The following is a 21,520-nucleotide window of genomic DNA, read 5'->3' on the forward strand; positions in this document are numbered from 1 at the left end:
TAATAATAATAATAATACAGTTTATTCTAAGTAACCGACAAACGTCCGCTCATCGCCAAACTCCTGCGCCTTCATTCACTGCATACCGATTGGCTGCGAATTAAAGACGTCAGATCACGTGATCAACTCAGGAAAGAAAAGACAGCTTGACTAGGCCAGAGTTGAATCATTGCATAATCCGTTCGTTGCATAGAAACGCCGACGTTTCTCTTACTTTACAAGAAATAAACTACAATAGATTTAAGCGATGAATCCTGATATGCGTCGAGAAAGAGAAAATGCAACATTTGAGCCGGAGATTCTTACTAATGTTCTGGAAGGGGGCGCAGAGAAAACACGCCGGAGGAGAGAGATAGGTCCGTGTTACTGTGTTGCATCCTAAATGGAGTACCATTAGATGTCAAGTGCACTAGATGATCTGTTAGCGCTGTTTCTAATTTGTCTGTGTAGTGTGCTTGTATAGGCACCGTGGAGGTGATTTGCAAACCGGCCCATAAATTCACCGGCAGGTCTCGTTTTTAATATGTAGTAAAGAGTTTATGCTACATAAAGTATGTGACTGCATAAAAACTAAGACTAAAAACTAACTTAGAATTCGAAGAAAATGTTTAGAAAGATTAACTTATCTTGCCTGTTATTAATTTATTGCAGCCTTGATATCCACCATAGTGATCATGTTGTTAAAAGTGTCATCAGTCAGTTTACTGTAAATTAAGTAATCCTCATTTGTTTGTTTGTGAAATTAATTCTAGAGAACCAGGTGGTTTTTGTAAGTTTGGAATGTTTCTAGTGTGTTTCTAGATTTATTTCACTTGTCATTGAATAGGAAAGCAGATGTGGTGCTGGACTGGTGCACTATAAACTGTATGATAAATTTTCTTCTTTTTCTTTTTCTTTTTTGCCACAGAATCTCTTGTCATCAATGACCCTGATTTTCATCATGAAGATGTGAACTTCATGTCTCGCAGTGAGCGCTATGATGTTGCTTTGAAGAAAAGCATCACAATGTTTACCAAACTGAGGGATTATGGCATCTCTGATCCAGAGGAGATTTATCTCTTTAAGAGGTACTGCTAACACTTTCAGTAATCAAGAAAAATCTTCTTGATTTAAAGTTAAACATGCATTGAATGTTTTATTTTTAGTGATTCTGTATATCTCTAAATATTCTGCAACCCCATTATTTAGGGTTAATATTTTGTAATTTTTATGTCACTATGTAACTATTAAAAAATGAGGGCCTGGTAAATCGACAGCAATGATTTGCAAACCCTTTGACCTTACCTGTAGTCAGTTAAAAATTTAAAAAGGCAAGGAATGCTAAATGTTATCTGCCCTGCACATTTTGACTTAGCAAAGTTTGTCTTTTGTTTTTTTGTCTTCCTCCTTGCAAAAGCACTCCCAATTTTTGCGAGGACATCTTCTGTGTACTGCACTCTTTAGGTCACCCCACACAGATGTAGTACACAACCAGCACTTGCCAGAAATTTCTGCAGTTTCTTTAATGATATGTAAGCCTCTGGCAGCCTTCCAGATCAGTTTTCTTCTTGTCATGTCATCAGTTTTAAAGGGACGTCCAGTTCTTGGTATTTTCACTGTTGTGTCAAATTTTACAGACTTGTTGATGACCATTTCACTGTGTTCCATGGTATATGTAATGCCTTGGAATTGTTACATACCATACTCCTGACACCTTTCAGCAATTAGATTATATTAACTTAAACTTAAATCATGAATATTACAATTGTGATGGATTGGCACCCTGTCCAGGGTATTCCTGCCTTGTATCCAGAGTTATACGGTTATTTTGTTGTAGTTAAATTTAATTAAAACTGGCAATTAGTAAACGGTTAGATGGATAGATGAGTGCTCATAAACATGTGAGACTGCAGGACTGGAGTAAAGGTTGCATTCAGTGTCAAAGGTATGCACATTATCTCCACATGCCTTTTATTTAAAAACTTTACAGATGGGATATAAAAAGGTAACTCTGGGTTCCCAGGTTTTACCTTGCCTTTGTTCATTTGGAAGCAAAGATCCAGGTCAGACAAACATGACTATGGTCAGTGGCACTTGGCCATGAACGAAAACATAACGATTTAAACAGTGCCAGGTCTCTTAAATTATTTATGAAGACTCGCAATGTATCATGGCAAAATGAGGAGAACGACTGATACAGCAGTGGACTTTAGACGTTTATTACCACTCTGTCAGCAATGTGGGTCTAACTCCATAAATAATGCCTAAAGGAATTTTTGTTTGTTTATTTTTTACGAAAATGCTGCCTGGATCTTTTTGGGCAGATGAATAAACTAGTGACTGATTCAACATTCACGACTAAGTATCAATACAGTTATCAGAATCACTTTAACAGCCACTGTTAAATTACCAGGAATTTGACTTGGTTGTGCCATTTTAGTGGATATTATATTGTACTTTAAAACTCAAGAACACTGACATTTAGCATTGCTAGCTAACTAGTTTTGGCAGATATGCAAAATAATTGTTCAGGCTGGTCCCAAACTCTTTCTTTTGATCTGGTGTTGAAATATCTCAGATTCCTCATGTTATAAAGTTCCTATTTAATTAAACACTGATTGGCGCCAGGGTGTTGCAGCGGGATATTTGATTTGAAACTCGGCGTTGCCACCAGTTGGCTGGGCCCTATCTAGCGGGCTTAACTGGCAGTGCCTACAGCAGACACGTTTCTGCTAGGGCGGGATGACCGGACTATGTGGGTGAGTTCTTTAAACGCTGTGTAAGGACCCTGATTAGCAGATAGAGAGGCGTTTGTGCAAAAGGGCTAAGGGCTGCGTGAAGGTCGGAGGAGGCGTTAGCAGCAATATACCCACCTCAACTGCAATCATGGATCCCCCAGCAGCGGAAGACAAATTGACTACACTAAAATAGAAAAATTAAACACTGGTTTGTGAGCAGGCACTTTCAAGCTATCTGTACTCACTGAGCTGTGTTCTTATTGGTCAGTGAGAAAATGTGCAAAAAGTTACTTGGTGGATTTCTAAAAAAAAAAAAAAAAAAAAAAATTAAACTTTAAAGTTCTTTGCTTATTAATGGAAAAGGCTTTACACCTTTTTTGCTTTATATATTAACATGGCATATGGTCAGAGCATGGATTGCACTGTGCTCTAATCTTACGATTTAAATTTCAGAGATGCCAACAGCCAGGTTGGGTATCTAACAGACAAAGTTTGCCATGTCTAATGGAGGGAAGGAGTACATGTATGTGAACAAGAAATTTGCAGTGGAAATTTAAAGTTGCAAGGAGTTGGTTAAGGTGGTGAAAGTGAATGAGTTTAAATACTTAGTCAAGTGCACAATTAATAGAGAGTGAGGTAGATAGGCAGGGAGGAGTAAATGTCATGACATCCCATCCTAAATCCATTGGCATTAATATGGAGTTAGTCCCTCTTTGTGGCTTTGTCCCATGACAGGCATTGCATCCTCTGCATTGCTAACGTTAGTACCATATCCTGACACTGTACATCACCAGCTGCTGGTGTGAATGTGGGTGTAGGGTGAAGTGTCTCCGTAATTCTCAGTGTACTATATCTATAGAACAGATGCGCTTATGAACAACAGGAGCTCTAGAAATAAAAACAGAAACTAAGTTAGTCAAGTTGTGTGTTGATCCTGCAGAGCTGTACGGAAAAACCTTCATGAGCCTTTCGGTCTGCACTTCGTCATGTTCCTACCCACTGTGTACAACCAGTGCACCCCCAAACAGCAAGATAAATGGCTGCCGCTGAGCACATCGCTCCAGGTGATCGGCACGTACGCCCAGACTGAACTGGGGCACGGTCAGTGCCTCTCATACACGGCATCATAGGACATGAGCGTTACAGTCTACAAGTCTGAGTCCACTACTAAAAATGTATCTCTAACAATTCCAGTTGTACTGTTATCAAATTGTTTTAGCAGCATATGTTAAAAGTGCCAAAAGTATGTGGACACCTAATCATGGACATAATTAAGGTTGGGTGTTAGTGACGTTACCCCCACATTCAATGTCCGTTAATAATGTTGGATGAGAAACCCTGGCCCTCAACAATACAATTAATTCCCAGTATGTTTAATTAGGTTGAAGTCAGGGCTCTGTGAAAGCCACCAGTTCACACTAGAATAAAAAAAAAAAGGCCTTTTCTAACATCTTGCTTCAAAGTACGAAGCAAATAATATGCTTATTATATGTGAGCTTTAGTCTAGTGGTTAAGGTACTGGACTAGTAATCGGAAGATCGCTGGTTCCACCACTGCCAGATTGCTGCTGTTGGGCCCTTGAGCAAGGCCGTTAACCCTCAATTGCTCAGACTGTATACTGTCCCAGTACTTTAAGTCGCTTTGGATAAAAGTGTCTGGTAAATGCCAAAAATGTAAATGTACTATATTTTATGGAACTGATATTATATACACATTATATTTCACAATGTGAGGCCGAAACACCTGAAATCAGTTATTTAAGTCGTCCACATACTTTTGGCCATAGTGTATTTCAGTCAGACACACAGATTTAACTCCTGACATATCTCTTAACCACTAACACCTGATTGTCTTTACTGCTTTTAGTTCTGACAGCATTTAGGGGTAAATTGGCTTTCTACAGTAGTTCTTATCCGTTTAATGTGTATCATAATGACATTTCAATTAATCACATTAAAGTATGCAAGAATTGTTTAGAAAAAGTAGTTTTAAGTAGTTTTAGAAAATGTCACTATGCTCACATTGTAGTTCTCTATTAAATGTAATTATCATTTTTTCCACCACATCAGAAACTTCACTAACATTTCACTAAGAAAGTTTATTCAGGTAGCTTAGTCCTCTCTTCATACTTGGCATATTCAGATGTGTTCAGAATTATTGGAACTTTTTTAATTATTTCAAAAACCTCTTAAAGTATTTTCCACAATCATTTAAAGCACGTGTCAAACTCAAGGCCCGCAGGCCAAATCCAGCCCACCATGTAATTTTATGTGGCCCACGAGAGCTTAAAAGACGTGTGATTGTCTTAAAATACACTGTAAAATCGTACTGTACATAAACTGCATCTACCCACAATGCATGCCGATTTTGTGACCCACAAAGTGACCGCATCCCACCACTAGATGGCAGTGTTTCCACATCAGCGTTTAACTGAGGTGGTTGCTCTGTGGCTCAGTGGGTAGCACTGTCGCCTTACAGCAAGAAGGTCCTGGGTTCGATGGGTCCTTTCTGTGTGGAGTTTGCATGTTCTCCCTGTGTCTGCGTGGGTTTCCTCCGGGAGCTCCGGTTTCCTCCCACAGTCCAAAGACATGCAAGTGAGGTGAATTGGAGATACAAAATTGTGCATGACTGTGTTTGACATTAAAAACTTGAACTGATGAATCTTACAGTAACTACCTGTCCTGTCATGAATGTAACCAAAGTGTGTAAAACATGACGTTAAAATCCTAATAAACAAATATCTGATATAAATTGGTGCTGGTTGTGGACTCAGACTTTCGGACTGCACTAGTTCTCAGACTCCCTGTGGTCTAAAGTAAAGAACTGGGTCTTATTCAGGTTTTGTACCTCCGGTTGGTGTTTGACAGCGTGTGATCATTTTATCTCTGGACTTTAGCCCCAGTTGTTTTTGTTACTGTAGTGCGAACTGAATTTGTAATTCTCTGCTTCAGAGAGAAGGATCTTTAAGAGCAAAAAATAGTTTTTAAAACCTTTCAGTCAGGATTTATTTCTCTTGCTTTTGTTTCTCAACTTGTTTTCCTGCATGTGAACTGAACTGGCTGCACAATGAGCGTAACAAGCACACATGCATAATAATGAGTGAATAATCTGATCTAAACTGATCTTAAATGTATTTCTTATCTCTCGCAGCAGCAGTTTGGTGTCTGATCTTTGCTACTTTTACATTCGTAATCATTTCGAATCAGTGTAGATATTAGAAGGTGCACTTGTAGGTGCGTTCTCAGTTCTTAGTGGCCTAAAAAAAATGCTGTGGGGACCCTTATGTGGGAGCAGCCAAAAGGAAATACCCATGGGATCCAGGATTCTAATCACCAGTAATGCGTTTGGGTGGTCGGGGGTCTACATACAGACCTGATAGACTGTGCCTCAATTGGCATTGTGTCTGGGATGTGTTAAACAAGATGAGGGCAGTTGTAGCCTAGTGGTTAAGGTCTTGGAATAGTAATCGAACGGTCACTGGTTCAAGCCCCACCACTTCCAGGTTGTCACTGTTGGGCCCCTGAGCAAGGTCCTTAACCCTCAATTGCTTAGACAACGTACTGTCACGTACTGAGTAATAACCATATAGCAGACTGTAAATTGTTTGGCCAAGTATTAACTGATCCATGCATGCTCACTACTTGCTTACAACACAGGATTTGACTCCAGCAGCCCCAGTGCAAAATTTTTAGACACCATCTTTTAGCTGACTATATTTGGTAGGCTGTCCCAATTTGGAATTTTAGCTGGTGCATGCTTGAGGGGATGAACTGTAGAAAGTAGATTCATTTTGCACTTTTTATAGGCCTGAGTCTTTAAATCGACAGGCTTTCATATTAATTTATGAAATTAATAACCCCCCCCGATGAGTTAAAGGATTATACAAAATGATCAATATTGTGCATGTTTAAACTGAACCTTTACTCACTTGTGTGCAAACTGTTTGATGATAATACCTTCACATATAATTAATTATATTACTGTTAATTAATTCATATATTTACCACACTGTATCTGTAAAATGCTGATTTGCATTAATTAAACCATTAGCTTCTTCTGTTTTTGTTTCCTCGTCTCTTTAACCACCCACCCCATCCATGCTTTTTTACTACCTCACTTCATCCATTCTTGCATTTCCAAAACATTTCTTTCCACCTGTATTTTCCTTCCTTCCTGGCTCACCAAAATTTCCCATCCTGCTTTTTAACCCCCGACCCCCAGATTAACTCACCGTGGGCGCTCTAATCCTCTGGACCTTCATCTTGGGATGTTCCTGACCACTCTGCTGAATCAGGCCTCACCCACACAGCTCGACACCTTCTTCACCCCCGCCTGGAACCTGGAGATCATCGGCACATACGCCCAGACGGAGCTGGGGCACGGTAAACAACCTGGCAACCAGCAAAAGCCACTTAATAATCATGGTGAAGCGCTTGTGTGGTGCAGCGGTAAAACTTGCTAGCACATCAAAGCTGACAGCTTAAATCTGCAAGTTCGAATCTCAGCTCTGGTACCGGCAGACCGGACTCATCTGGAGGGTGGGAATTCCAGAAGGGATTCCTCATAACTGCTGCAATTACGACCTCTGCTGGCTGATTGATGGTGCCTGCACAGAGACGGATGATAATAGAGATTGGTGTGTGACTCTCCGTGCGCTATACAGATCTCTATATGAGCTCACCTTGTGCAGGTGAACAAAAAAATCAGCCAGCTGCAGCACACTCATCATGGATGTGTGTTAGTGGCTGCCTTGGTCGGTCAGGAGTGGAGATCAGCAGCAGTAAAGGAAGCGAAATGCGAGTGGGTAACTGGATTCGACTAGATTGGGAGGAAAATTGGGGAAAAATACATTGAAATAATGCATGCATAATACAACTAGACAACAAGACGTTTATTTTTGTGCACTTAACTTGGCTTTAACTGGGTTGAGGTTCTTTTGATTATCATTTGTGGTGGAATGTGCACTTTTGCTAACTTCATTTTCCAGGTCCTTCTCTCAGAGCAGATGTTTAGATCAGAGTTTTAAGAACACACAGTTATGAATATGTCAATGCTGTCAAACACCTGTTCAACCGATGAATCGTGTATTAACATAAAAGTGCATTTTTAGTCACAATTTTATCTTAAATGTAGTCTTTCAGCCAAGACATTAAATCTTGAGCATCTATGAGCTTGTGAATGAAAGGAGGCAGTTACTGGCATGCTGACTTGCTTACCTGCTGATACTGACATTCAGTTTGAACGGTGGCAGTGGCTTCAGATATATTGAAGGAAGCATGTTAGCTCTAATTTTTTGCTATTTTATTTTTGCACTTTCCTCCTTTTTCCCCCTGATTCCGTTGCTGGAGACCCCAATACTGTCCAAGGAGGGTAAACTTGCCTGACGCTTGCGCAATCCACCGACCCCTTCTTAGTTGCCCATACTTTTGGTGTATCCGTGTGTAAGGCCAGTCTCACGCATGGAGAGTCACACACCGATCTCCACATTCCTCCACTTCTTTGCAGGCACCTCAGGATACTAATCATGATCATTACACAGTGCCTTCTTTCCCACCTGGGCTTTCCCCACCCAGCAGACTAGTGACCAGTTTTGTCTGCTTCAGGCATTGCACATTATGCTCGCTAGGGGCCGCCCAGCCGACCGGTAGCAGAGCTGAGATTCGAACTTGGGGAGCTCAGAATCCCAGTGCTGGTGTGCTAGTGGAATATCCTGCTACACCACCTGGGCGTCTTATTTACATTTGTGTCCTTTAGCAGACGATTTTATTCAAAGCGACTTACAATTATGACAATACAATATAAGCAATTTAGGGTTACGAGCCATTCTTAGGGGCTAAACGGAGTCAAATTGGCGGTAGTGGGGCTTAAACCAGCAGCCTTTTGATTACTAGTCCAGTACCTTAACTGCTGAGCTATCACACTCCCAGGTTAGTTTAAAGAACAATAAAAAACCCTAAACTTGACAGAGAATACTGAAAAAGACTGGCTTTTCGCCAATAATTCACCCTTTTGAAGCTCGATAAAGTTAAAAGCCACTGCTGCATCTTTATGTTTAATTTTTTAGACATGACATTCCGACAAAACTAACAGCATTACGCCTCTCTTGGCAACATTAGCCGTGTGTTCAAGATTCAAAAACGCATCCATGTTTTGGCTCCTTGACTGCATTTGGATTAATGTGTTAATCTGCACATGATATTCTCAGTCTCTTTGTTTCTTTAAATACTTTAGACCACAGGAGCTTAGAGATTAAAATATTTTCTTTTAATTATTGTAGAATAATGTATTTAGGATGTGCATTTTTTTTGTCCTTATCTTATTTGTTGATTTAACTTTTCTCTTTTCTCGATTATGGGTACACTGCTACCTGCACGCTCTTTAGGAACACACATTCGTGGCCTTGAGACCACAGCGACCTACGACCCGGCAACTCAAGAGTTTGTCTTAAACAGCCCCACTGTCACTTCCATCAAGTGGTGGCCAGGAGGATGTGAGTCACCAATGCTAATTATATATTCTTTACAAACCATTTTGAGAATCATACCATGTTGTTCGTCATGTTCGCGTCAGTGGTTCCTTTTAGAATAAATGTATAGTATGATGCTCTATATGGAGAGTATGTAGCTGTCCTGTTCTACAAGCACTGAAATTAATCTGCAGTTGGCCTTTCTTAGCAGCTATTACAACCTCCTTTTCAGGAAAGGCTTTCAACAAGATTTGTGTCTGTGAGAATTTGTGTCTGTTTAGTCAAAAAAGGTTTTGAACAGTAAGTCCAGGCAATGACTTTAAACAAGAAGACCTGGCTCTTAATTATACAAGGCTTCTTCAAAATGTTTCCACACTTTATTTCCAACTCTATTTATTAAGAATTTCAAAAACAAGTGACATCACTTTTCTACAGTCACCTTTCTATGCATTTTTCCCAGCGTCGTACCAACTTTTTAATGCCATCAGCAAAAAATGTTTTGGTTGAGCGTGTAGCCACTGATGCACCCCTGCTTTCACATCATCATCACATAAAAATCTTCTTCCCCTTAAAGGTTCTTTGAGCGTCCAAAAAGGTGGAAATCAGATGGCGCTAAATCCAGACTATAAGCATCTCTCAGTCTTTGACACGACCAGTTACTACTCCTCCCACCCTCACCATTTCCAACCAAAATATAAAAGTGCGGAAACTTTTTAAAGATCTTTCATAGTTTTAATTAATCCCAAAATTGTTCAGTGGGGCTTTGTGCAGGCCACTGGAGTTACTCCACACCCATCGTCAAACCGTATCCTGGTCATGGCATGGCGTTGCCAAATGCTTTGAAGCATATAATTAATTTAATATAATTGATTTTATATATTTGTTGGCAAGGCGCTTAAATGACTCTGCGATAAAATTTCAGGGTTCAAATCCTGAAAGCAGCAGTGCATGCAATTGGTTATGTCTGGGGGAGTGACGAAATGGATTGGCATTCTTTCCTTTATTGAGCTCCGTAATTCAGGAAACTGGACCCAACACAACTCAGACCAGGATAAAACAACAGTGGTAAAACATGACAAAGAAATGAAATGAAGTTTGAACATCTGAATAATTATGTCGGGGTGGCGCGGTGACTCGGTGGATAGCACTGTCGCCTCACAGCAAAAAGGTCCTGAGTTCGATTCCCAGGTGGAGCGGTCCGGCTCCTTTCTGTGTGGAGTTTGCATGTTCTCCCCGTGTCTGTGTGGGTTTTTTTCCGGAGCTCCGGTTTCCTCCCACAGTCCAAAGACATACAGGTGAGGTGACTTGGAGATACAAAATTGTCCATGACTGTGACATTAAAGACTTGAACTGAACGTCAGTGTAACCGAAGTGTGTAAAACACGTTAAAATCTTAATAAATATTAAAATAAGTAATTATTTTATTAATAATAAATAATGAACATGCTTTCTCCCCCCACACTAGTTAATTGAATGAAAGCATCAAAGCTACAGTAAACATTATTGCTTTATTTCTGCTCAAATATTCTTTTTGCATTCCCTGTTACTTAGAATGGGAACCATTGGCGTTTAATGGTGTAGTGACATAAAATCCAAATTTTGTTGTGTTTGTTTGCAGTGGGTAAGACGTCAAATCATGCTATTGTGTTGGCACAGCTCCACACACAGGGTAAATGTCATGGCCTGCACGCCTTCATCGTTCCTATTCGTTGCATGAAAACTCATCAGCCCCTGCCAGGTATGTGTGCTCCAAACTACACCCCTTACCAGCCAAATTGAGTGTTATTCTACTTAACCTGTTGTTTAGGTAATCAGTAGTTATATTGCATGTTGTTGATACAATTGGCAGTGCCTGCAGCATACAAAATTGGACACTAGTTTGCTGAGTGGGAAAAGACCGGACAAAAAAAAAAAAAAATAGGGTGGGGTCTTCAATGCTGTGTTGGAGCTGGTTATTAGCTTCAGGTACAGAACTCTTTCTAATGACTCTCTCTGATGGGCGAATAAGTATGGGTCGGTGGACTGTGCACATGTCGGAGGGAGCGTGTGTTGGGCAAATATACCGTCCTCGGAGGCAATCGGGGTCCCCAGCAGCGGAAGACTAACTGGCTACATTAAATTGGGAGAAAAAGGGAGGAAATACATTAAGAGACACATATTGTAGCTATAGATAGCATAGCAATGTATACTTTTTTCAATGTTGACAGAATTCGCAGAGGTATGTGTTTGTTCATATCCTAAAGTATGGCTTTTTGAACAGAGTTATTTGATCAGAATTATGGTGTGTTGCAGGTGTGACCGTGGGTGACATTGGCCCCAAATTTGGCTTTGACGAGGTAGATAACGGGTTTCTAAAGCTGGACAACATTAGGATCCCACTTGAGAACATGCTGATGAAGTATGCAAAGGTTAGCAGTTACAGTCCTCAACTGTACACCAGTGGAAATATACTTATCATATTATGTAATGTAAAAAATCATAAGAGATATGATATGTGAGTGATTATAATTGTGTGTAGGTGGAGCCTGATGGGACGTATCTAAAACCTCCCAGCGATAAACTGACATATGGCACCATGGTGTTTATCAGGGCTATGATTGTGGGCGAAGCAGCCACTGCTCTGTCCAAATCCTGCACCATCGCCATCCGATACAGCGCTGTCCGACACCAGTCTGAACTACGGCCTGGGTAGATCACATATTTTTCTATTAGGGATGGAAATGAGTGTTTGTTTTTAAGCACTGAATATGTAATAGTGATTTATTATAACAAAATGTTTTTAATGAAATACATAACATAATCAAATATAATGTTCTGATGTCTGTACTGACTGTAATATAAGTGCAAACCAATTGCAAGTTGCTGTTAAGTGGTTTTTTTTTTTTATGCGATTTTCCCTCCAATCTTCATCTATTCCTTCTTCTACTCCAATATCCAACTATTCAATTAAATTTCGCTTCCTCCACTCCTGACCGAGAAGGGCCATGACTATCACAAACCCCCTCTAACGCAGGCAGTAGTCGACTGCTTTTTCACAAGAAGGATTCATATGGGAATCTGTATTGTGCATGGAGAGGTCTCCCCAAACAGAGGTTGTAATTGCAGCAGTTATGGGGAATCTCCTCCTGTATTCCCTCCCATGGATAAACCAACCATTCATCGTCTCTGTACAGGTGCCATCATGTAGCCAGCAGAGGTCATAATTGCATCAGTCATGAGGTCAGAGCTGAGTTTCGAAATGTCATCTCTGGTGTGCTAGTTTGTTTTACCGCTTGTGCCACCTGAGCGCCCAGAAAATGAGTTTTTAACATGTTTTTAATTATTCTTAATATCTGAATATCTTATGTCCCGAAAGGGCTTTTTGCAGTGACACAGAAGTTCATTTTGATAAACACACTCGCATCACAATCTCATATGCTATCTCAGATTGGCATTCTGCCAAGGATTTAGTTTGTGCACTGTATTTTAGGGTACGCTTAATTCTATAATTAGAGACATAAAACTGTGCCTTTAAGAGACTTTTTAGATCTAGTATTTTTCAGTTCCTGATTGTGAATTAGCTGCCACTTGCACAACCTTCGATTTGATCAAAAAGAGTCAGCTCACCACACTTCTTGTCACCTGTCGTATGGCGTGTTTCTCAAACAGGCCAGCTGTGTTTGTGTGGATGCCTGATCAAGTTGGTGGCTCTGCTAAGATTCGAACTTCCAACTTCGAGTTCCAACACTCCACCATGGTGTGCTAGTGATGAGATCACTGCGTCACCTGAGCGTCTCTTAAGAATTTTTAAAATGCACATAAAAGTCATTTTAACCTGTTTAAGAAGCTTCAGATCATGTATTTCTATATTTCAATTTGTCATCTTACACAGAGAGCCAGAGCCACAGATCTTGGACTACCAGGCTCAGCAGTATAAACTGTTCCCACTGTTGGCCACCGCCTACGCCTTCACTTTTGTGGGTCAGTACATGAGCAACACGTACCACAGCATCATGGGAGACATCAACCAGGGAGATTTCAGCCAACTGCCTGAGGTACAACCAACTACACCAACCAATTTATAAATAAAAGGATAATCTTAAGAATTTCCCCACTGCCATTGGCTCTGTATGATATGTGTTTGTCTGTCCTCTTTCTCTATAGCTTCATGCTCTGGCTGCGGGTCTAAAAGCATTCACTACCTGGACCGTGAATGCAGGTATTGAGGTGTGTCGTATGGCATGTGGAGGTCATGGTTACTCACATTCCAGCGCTCTGCCCGATGTCTATGTGACATTTACCGCTACGTGCACCTACGAAGGCGAGAACACGGTCATGATGCTGCAGACAGCCCGGTATGTACACTTCACACATGTAGATGAGAAATTCCAGTCTTACAAATATGATATTTCAACTTTTAACGATTGTTTTACGGTGCATGGGTGGTGCAGGAGTTCACTTGCTGCAGGAGTAAGCTGACATTTTTGATTTATATGTGTATGACTGACTTTGTGTGATTAGATACCTGGTGAAGAGCTACAGGCAGGCACATGATGGGAAGAAGCTCAGTGGTATTGTCTCATACCTAAATGAATCTCAGCGTATTCAGCCCCATCACACTGCATCCAGACCCACCGTGATCAACATCAACGACCTTCAAAGCCTTGTGGAGGCCTACAAGCTGCGCGCTGCCAGGTAAGTAGTGCAACAAGTGCTGCTGCTGGATGCTGACAGTATCAACTTAACACTTACTCAGTCTCAATAGTTTTATGTCTGGAGTTTAGTTTATGCCAGAGGACATAATGGTTTTAGGGCGTGGTTTGGTCCAACGGAAGAACCATTGTGGCTCGAATTGCAGATCATTGTGTTACTAATGACGAGGTGAATGTGTCGCATCACACCCTTCTGTATGTATGGGAATATTTAGGGTTACAGCATCTTTCGAAATGAAGTGCATCCAGATTATGATGAAAATGACTGAGGCTTAAAGCCTCAAGGTTTGCATTGTACAACCTGCATGGCCAAATTATCACCATCAGGGTATTGAATGAGAGTAAAGAAGAAAAGCTTATGCCTGATTTGTAGTGGTGTAATAGGCCACGGATAATCCATGATCCTTATAAATCACTCCTCACAATTAGGTGCCTATGTAAGCTGCGGATCAGTTATCAAAATTAATCATAATAATATAGGACAGTTGTAGCCTGGTGGTTAAGGTACTGGACTAGAAATTGAAAGGTTGCTGGTTCAAGCCCCACCACTGCCAGGTTGCCACTGTTGGGCCCTTGAGCAAGGCCCTTAACCCTCAATTGCTTAGACAATATACTGTCACAGTACTGTAAGTCGCTTTGGATAAAAGCGTCTGCTTAATGCCAAAAATGTAATGGAATTAAATGTAATTCAGGTTTAGTAATAAATATACCACTTTTATTGAAATAATAATTTTCTAAATCTCAATGCGAAATAGCAGTTGAAAGATATAAAGCTGCTGTGTCTCATGTGAACAGAGCATGTGGCTGTTAAAGGAGAGGAAGTACTTAAAGCCTCCGGCACCTTTTAAATCCCCTATACGGGAGCATTTTGGCTTCCCTGTAACATATACTCACGGCAGAAGAATAGTGGTATAAAAAACTGTCACTTTATGAAAGCACGGGAAAGCCACGTGACCACGGCAATACGTCGAGCATGGTAACACACGGGAGCCAAGACCCACAACAACTTGGCTAATCAACACATATTGAGTATTTTATTTTGATTATTTTATGTCAACAGCTTGAATGTTTTTATTAAGACCATGCTCAAAATGTTCATGCTTTAAGTTTTCTTAACAGCCTTTAAACATTAATAAATGAAATGTAATGTTACATTTGTTATGTTTTTATGCTGATATGAAAAACTGTGAAATTTGAGTTTCATTACACCACTACTTGTTTGTTTTCAGGTTGGTGGAAATGGCAGCCAAGAGCTTGCAGACTGAGCTTCAGCGCAGAAAGAACCAGGAGGACGCATGGAACAACAGCGCAATCGAACTTGTTCGAGCCTCTAATGTACGTCTTTTCTATTTGTTTACTAAAAAAAACAGGAGGAAGCCAGGAACTGATATGGGACCTGCATGTCATAGTGGCTGCATGTGACAAAGCCATTCTTTTATTTCCAATGAAATTTAGGGTTGCTTGTTTACAGCAAAACAGATGATTTCTGGGTGTGTCTATAAACAAAACCAACTGTAAATTTGGAGTGTTTTGTGGCACATAAAATCATGAGCTTCTTTATCAATACATTTTTAAGAAAACTTTTAGCTTTTCCATTTCATACACTTAACCATTAACATGACATATATAGCTATAACAGTCTCAACTCTTTAGAATCGGCTTTTCACTGAATTTTTAAATGTGTCTGACGGTTAAAATCAGGGCTTTGTGCAAGTCACTGAAGCACCTCCATACCAACATTTAGTTTAATTTTATGCACTTGTTGGCAGTGCATTTGGCTGAAACACTTGAACTTGATAATCAGTGTCCTAATACTTTTGCCCCTTTACTACAAAATGGTGAAATACCTGTCCCTCCTTTTACTGTGTATAAAATGTGTATTTGTTTCTGTTTTCTGTGTGTTTCACATGCTTTGTGTGTTTCTGTTCAGGCTCACTGTCATTATGTGGTGGTGAAGCTCTTTGTGGCCAAGCTGAATGAAATTGGCAATACAGCATTGCACTCTGTCCTGAACTCTCTTGCTCTGCTCTACACCCTACACGGCATCGCCCAAAACTCTGGCGACTTCCTGCAGGTACACACACACACACTCGTACATATTTAAAAAACACTTGTTTCAAAAAAAATGATTTGTATCACTGTATTTCTTATCTTTTTTGGGCAACACTCTTAACTATATTTCTCTATGAATTATTCGAACATGCAATCAAACATCACAGCCAACAAACTCCTAGGCAGTCCAAGTATTTGATGTGTTTTATCTCAGGCACACCTTATGCAACTAATGAAGCCCTTAATAGCTGCATCACATGTGCCTAAGACTGTTCAGGTGCATAATAATAATAAAAACCCATAATACATAATACAATTATGATTGTATGTAGACGCCTGTCCGGATAATAGCACCACTAAGGATTCAAACCCTGGATCCTAGTGGAAGTGGGTTAGCATAATTTACCACTGCACCACCCGAGCGTCTTATTTATTACAGATGCCGGGCGGCACAGTGGCTCAGTGGGTAGCACTGTCGTCTCACAGCAAGAAGGTCCTGGGTTTGATCCCTAGGTGGGGTGGTCTGGGTCATTTCTGTGTGGAGTTTGCATGTTCTCCCCGTGTCTGCGTGTTTTTTTTTTTTCTGGGAGCTCCGGTTTCCTCCCACAGTCCAAAGACGTGCAAGTAAGGTTAATTGGAGATACAACATTGTTCATGACTGTGTTTGACATTAAACTTGTGAACTGATGAATCTTGTGTAATGAGTAACTAACTTTCCTGTCATGAATGTAACCAAAGTGTGTAAAACATGATAGTAAAATTCTAATAATAAATAAATAAGAAAGCCTGGCTTGCAGTCAACATTCTAATTCATCCCAGAGGTGTTCAGGTGGTTGAGTTCAGGGCTATTCCCCCACACCAAACTTGTAAAATCATGTCTTTATGGACCTCACTTTGTGTACCAATACACAGGCCTGCTGGAACTGAAAAAAAGCCTTGGCCAAACCATTGCCACAAAATTAGAACAAATATAACTTATTTCATATAACTAAATAAAATAGTTTTTACTACTATAACTGTTAGCAGCAAGTGACACTGAAACACCTAAATTTCTCCATATTGTATATAAATGAGGTATAGAGTCAACCCTAGTTTCTAAACCGTGTGTGTGTGTGTGTGTGTGTGTGTGTGTGTGTGTGTGTGTGTGTGTGTGTGTGTGTGTGGGGTGCAGGCTGGTTTGCTGAGCGTTCCTCAGCTGGATCAGGTCACTCAAAGGATCAAGGCTCTGATGGCTGAGATCCGTCCCAATGCTGTGGCTCTGGTGGATGCTTTCGACTACTGTGATGACATTTTGAACTCAGTTCTAGGTCGTTATGATGGAAACGTCTATGAGAACATGTTCGAGTGGGCCAAGAAATCCCCACTTAACCACACTGAGGTGAGGAACGAAAAGTGTCTGTGTGTTTAGGGTCTTAAGTTCGAATCAGCATCAGAATCGAATCAGCTTCATCCACACACCTGTTAGGTTTATTAGCACAATACTCTTCACCTTTTGGCTTAACACTACTTTTTACCTGTTACAATGAACATTATTTAGGGCAAGATTTTAACGTTTAATAGCTTTGCTCCTGTTCAATAGTTCAAAAGAATTTTTAGGACCTTACAAATGACATTTTAGCTTTTTCCAGTTTAAATGGTGTTACATTGGCACCCAGGTGGCGCAGCGGGATATTCCGCTTGCAGATATTCCGCCTGCAGCAGATACTAACTGCCCGTATCTGCAGGTTGGGGGCTGGACTATGTGTGGGTGGGTGGGTCTTCATACGCTGTGTAAGGACCCTGATTGGCGGAAGAGACACCTGTGCAGAATGCAGGGGCGAGAAGAGGAGGGCTGTACACGTGTTGGAAGAGGCATGTACAGTGACGTGCTCTCCTCGGATGCAATCTGGTATCTCTCAGCAGCGGAAGACAAAACTGAGTGCGCTAAAATGGGAGGACAATGGGGAGAAAATGCATTTAAAAAATGGTGTTCCTTCACGGCATAATTTCCCTGTAAAACCTTGAAAATATTGTTTTTGATAGTAAGAATCTCAAGATTTTTTTTTTATCCTACAGGGCTGAAATCAAGTCTGGCTTCATTCACATGGCAAATTTGGTTTACTAAATAAATGTCCTGAAGTGGTTAATTGAGTAACCAAAAGGAGCAATTACTTTTCAAAGCTGTTTTATTGGTGTTAGACAACATTAAGATACCTTAGGAAAAATAAATGATGCTTTGTTTTACTCAAGTCTCCTTTCATATCATGTGTTGTTTCATGGTCTGAAATCATTCAGTGTGACTAATGTAATAGCAAAGGGGGTCAAAAATGGTTCGCTTACTTAAAGTAAAATGTAAAAATGTAAAAAAAAAAAAAAAAGTAAAAAAAAAAAGCTGGATATTCCGCTAGCACACCAGCATTGAGTTTCTGAAGTCCTTGGTTCGAAACTCGGTGTTGCCACCGGTCGTCTGGGCGCCATCTGGCGGGCATATTTGGCAGTGCCTGCAGCAGATACTAATTGGCCACCGTATCTACAGGGTTGGGGCTGGACCATGTGTGGGTGGGTGGGTCTTCATACGCTGTGTAAGGACCCTGATTGGCGGAAGAGACGCCTGTGGCTGTGCACATGTCGGAAGAGGCGTGTACAGCGACGTGCTCTCCTCGGATGCAATCTGTTATCTCTCAGCAGCGGAAGACAAAATTGAGTGCACTAAATCGGGAGGAAAATGGGAGAAAATGCATAAAAAATGTTTTAAAAAATGTGATGCTGGTTATTTATTGGCTTATTCTTTTCTATATTTCAGGTCCATGAATCCTTCTACAAGCACATGAAACCTTTGCAGTCCAAACTGTAAGCGGGAAGCATCAGTGTTTGAATACTCTCTTCAACCATACTACTAATGGCACTAATTAATTCACTAATTTAGTCATGTATGATTAGAAGATTCTGACTGAATCTCTGTAGTCAGTATGGCCTAGATGATCTGAAGTGCTGTTCCTGGATCACTTTTTTTTTTTTATTTCCCATGTATTATAAGAATGGGTTCTGTTATCTAAACATGGGAGCATCTGATCACTACAGTCGAATGTTAACCACAGTCACAGTGTAAATCATGTCTATATAGGAATATTCGTGTGCTAATATGTATGTTGGTAATTGCTAATCGTTGGGCATTGTATGTGTGGATTTGTTATCCATGATTCGATTTTAAGCACTTAGCAGACGCTTTTGTCCAAAGTGATTTACAATTGTGATGAATACAATCTGAGCATGTTACGGGCCTTGCTCAAGGGCTCAGCAGTGGCAACTTGGTGAATGTGGGGCTTGAACCAGTGACCTTCTGATTACTAGGCCAGCATCTTAACTAAGCTACCACTGCTCATTATGCTGCTCTACCCACACACATGATGCACTTAACATAAGCCCCTAATTCAGGATTTCCAAATTCAGACTAGAAAACTTTTAAAAAGCACAATTCCAACTAGGAATTCCTTTTGACATGGGAATGTGAAAACTGAAACTTAATTCAAAGTACTCTCTTAATTTTTTTTTTTAATTAGACTTTGTAATATTTGCTTTAAAGTATCAGACTCAGTCATTGGGTAAATCTGTAAAGTGGACTATGCATGAGCTTTTGGTGCTCAAACCCCAGCTTTAGTAAATGCATCCAGACTGTAAATGACCTAATTAAATGGCCTAATTTTTTCACAAGGTTGGTCAAACACCCCTTGGATTAAATTAGGGAATGTGTCCAGTCGTCAAGTGATTTCATTTGTTTATTAACATTAAGCATTAAATATACATTAAAAATTTTATCATAAAATATTGTACAAAGACACCCTAAAAATCCAGAAGTAATTGATGAAAAAAGCTCCAAAAACAGCGGAGCTGGGCGCCTACATGAACAACGATTGGCCATTGTTCACACAGGGTGGGAGAGCCGGACCAGGGCTCCTCATAACTGAAACAGCTACAACCTCTGCTGGCGAGTCGAGGAATAATGCGTTGATCAGGGTGTGGCTCTCCGTACACTGAGCCGATCTGCATATGAACTCGCCTCATGCAGGTAAAAAGATGCAGTCAGCTACTGGACACGTGTCGGAGGGGGCGTGTGTCAGTTGCGGTGCTCCTCAGCAGTGGAGGTTAGCATCGGTAGAGGGGTAGCGTAATGCAATCGGGGTAATTGGATACGACTAGATTAGGGAGAAAATTGGGGAAAAAATAGCAAAAAAAAATGCTTCTTTAATTTAACTCTTTAAAAGCTGTTAATTGACTTTACATGCTCATGCTCTGTTAAAAACCACCTAAACCTAGCTAAGACCAGCAAACCATCTCAAACTGGTTTATTCTTTTTTTAAGTGGAAGTGCATCTTTAAGTGGGTCACAAGTAGTCGGAAAGAAGAGTGGTCTAATCTCATATATCTGATAATTTTTTCCCACTGGGCATTTTTGAACAGCCCATCAGTGGAACTGCCTGGTGAGGTGCTTGGTTGACTCCGAGATCACAAGCTCTCATGTTTGAACACCTGGCCAGGTGTTTGCACAGGCACCATTTCCATGCTTGTGTTCATTTTTCACTGCACTACTCCAGTGTTTGTGGTAGTTTGTTAGCTTGGCTGTAAGTTGCAATGATTTGCATGAATCATTAAACTAATCAAACAAAAACTAAACTGCCTGCACCAGAATAATTGGCATTTTTGATGCAATATAAACAGCAAAACCAGGATTTTTATTTTACACAATGTGATTTGTACAACAGTGAAATCTGTTAATATAATATTTTGGTAATGGAACAATATCTGGTAATATTTTGTCCTAAAGATTTTTAAAGCATGATGTCCTGTTCTTGGGATCAAAATGTCTTGTTAAATGATTTGTATTGAGAATAATTTTGGAAAAGGTTATGCCTTAAGTGATTATTATAAAGTGTTAATTATGGTTAGTTTTTTTGTCCTACATGTGAAAAAGGTCAGTAATTTAATTTACTTTTTGATTCTAGATAAAAATTAGAGATTAAAGGTTTCAATCTATTACTTTAAGAGAAAATAGATTAGTACTTGGACTACTGTAACTAAACAGCTGTTAAAAAAGCAAAAGACATTGTTTCTAGTCACTGATATATAGTCAACTGTTATGACTGTTCGTAAGATTATTACAATAAAATGAATTAATTTGCAGTAAATGCTGTGCTACGTTTAATATTATTACTTACAGTAGTGTTCAAAAAAATAGCAGTGACTTTAAAAAAGTGAATAAAGCACAAAATCATTATAATAACTTTTATTTCCATAAATGCAAACGCACTGAAAATACTACACTTTCAATTCTAAATCAAAACATTAACTAAATGTAGCCAGTTTGTGTTAATCCTTTACAGAAAGTTAAGAAAAATGAATATTAGGCTGTTCAAAAAAATAGCAGTGCCAGCATTTTTCTTTAAAAACTAAAAAAATGTTTGAGGTTTTACTTTATTTTAAATTACGGAACTAATATTCAGTGGCATAACAATTGTTTCCGAGATCTGTGTTGCATGGAGTCGGCACCTCTGAACAGGTATTCCAGTCCAGGATAATTACACGACATTCCACAGTTCTTCTGCAATTTTGGGTTTTGCC

General features: G+C 40.0%; 1 protein-coding gene across 2 annotated transcripts; it reads left to right on the plus strand.

Annotated features, from left to right (window-relative positions):
• The first annotated feature begins 159 nt into the window (after positions 1-159).
• Positions 160-21,087, plus strand: acox1 (acyl-CoA oxidase 1, palmitoyl). Of its 2 annotated transcripts, none has more exons than XM_062997833.1 (14): positions 160-356; positions 908-1,067; positions 3,658-3,818; positions 9,100-9,207; positions 10,802-10,921; positions 11,476-11,591; positions 11,702-11,871; positions 13,055-13,217; positions 13,327-13,517; positions 13,684-13,857; positions 15,104-15,209; positions 15,805-15,948; positions 17,098-17,304; positions 18,709-21,087. In XM_062997833.1, the coding sequence occupies exons 1-14, from the start codon at positions 248-250 to the stop codon at positions 18,757-18,759; spliced, it is 1,980 nt and encodes a 659-aa protein (XP_062853903.1). In that variant the 5' UTR covers positions 160-247; the 3' UTR covers positions 18,760-21,087. The 2 variants fall into 2 exon arrangements, with proteins under 2 accessions (XP_062853903.1, XP_062853905.1); XM_062997835.1 differs by lacking the exon at positions 3,658-3,818 and adding an exon at positions 6,939-7,099.
• Positions 21,088-21,520: the final 433 nt, after the last annotated feature.

This window comes from Trichomycterus rosablanca, chromosome 6 (genome assembly GCF_030014385.1).
Source record: "Trichomycterus rosablanca isolate fTriRos1 chromosome 6, fTriRos1.hap1, whole genome shotgun sequence".
Lineage (NCBI taxonomy): Eukaryota > Metazoa > Chordata > Actinopteri > Siluriformes > Trichomycteridae > Trichomycterus > Trichomycterus rosablanca.

What these genes read in the sequence shown, in the direction of transcription:
- acox1 (XM_062997833.1), top strand. Translation starts at nt 248, where the DNA reads ATGAATCCTGATATGCGTCGAGAAAGAGAAAATGCAACATTTGAGCCG. An exon ending in CCAGACTGAACTGGGGCACG is followed by an intron (nt 3,819 to 9,099) that starts GTCAGTGCCTCT and finishes CACGCTCTTTAG; the next exon opens with GAACACACATTCGTGGCCTT. An exon ending in TGCTGATGAAGTATGCAAAG is followed by an intron (nt 11,592 to 11,701) that starts GTTAGCAGTTAC and finishes AATTGTGTGTAG; the next exon opens with GTGGAGCCTGATGGGACGTA.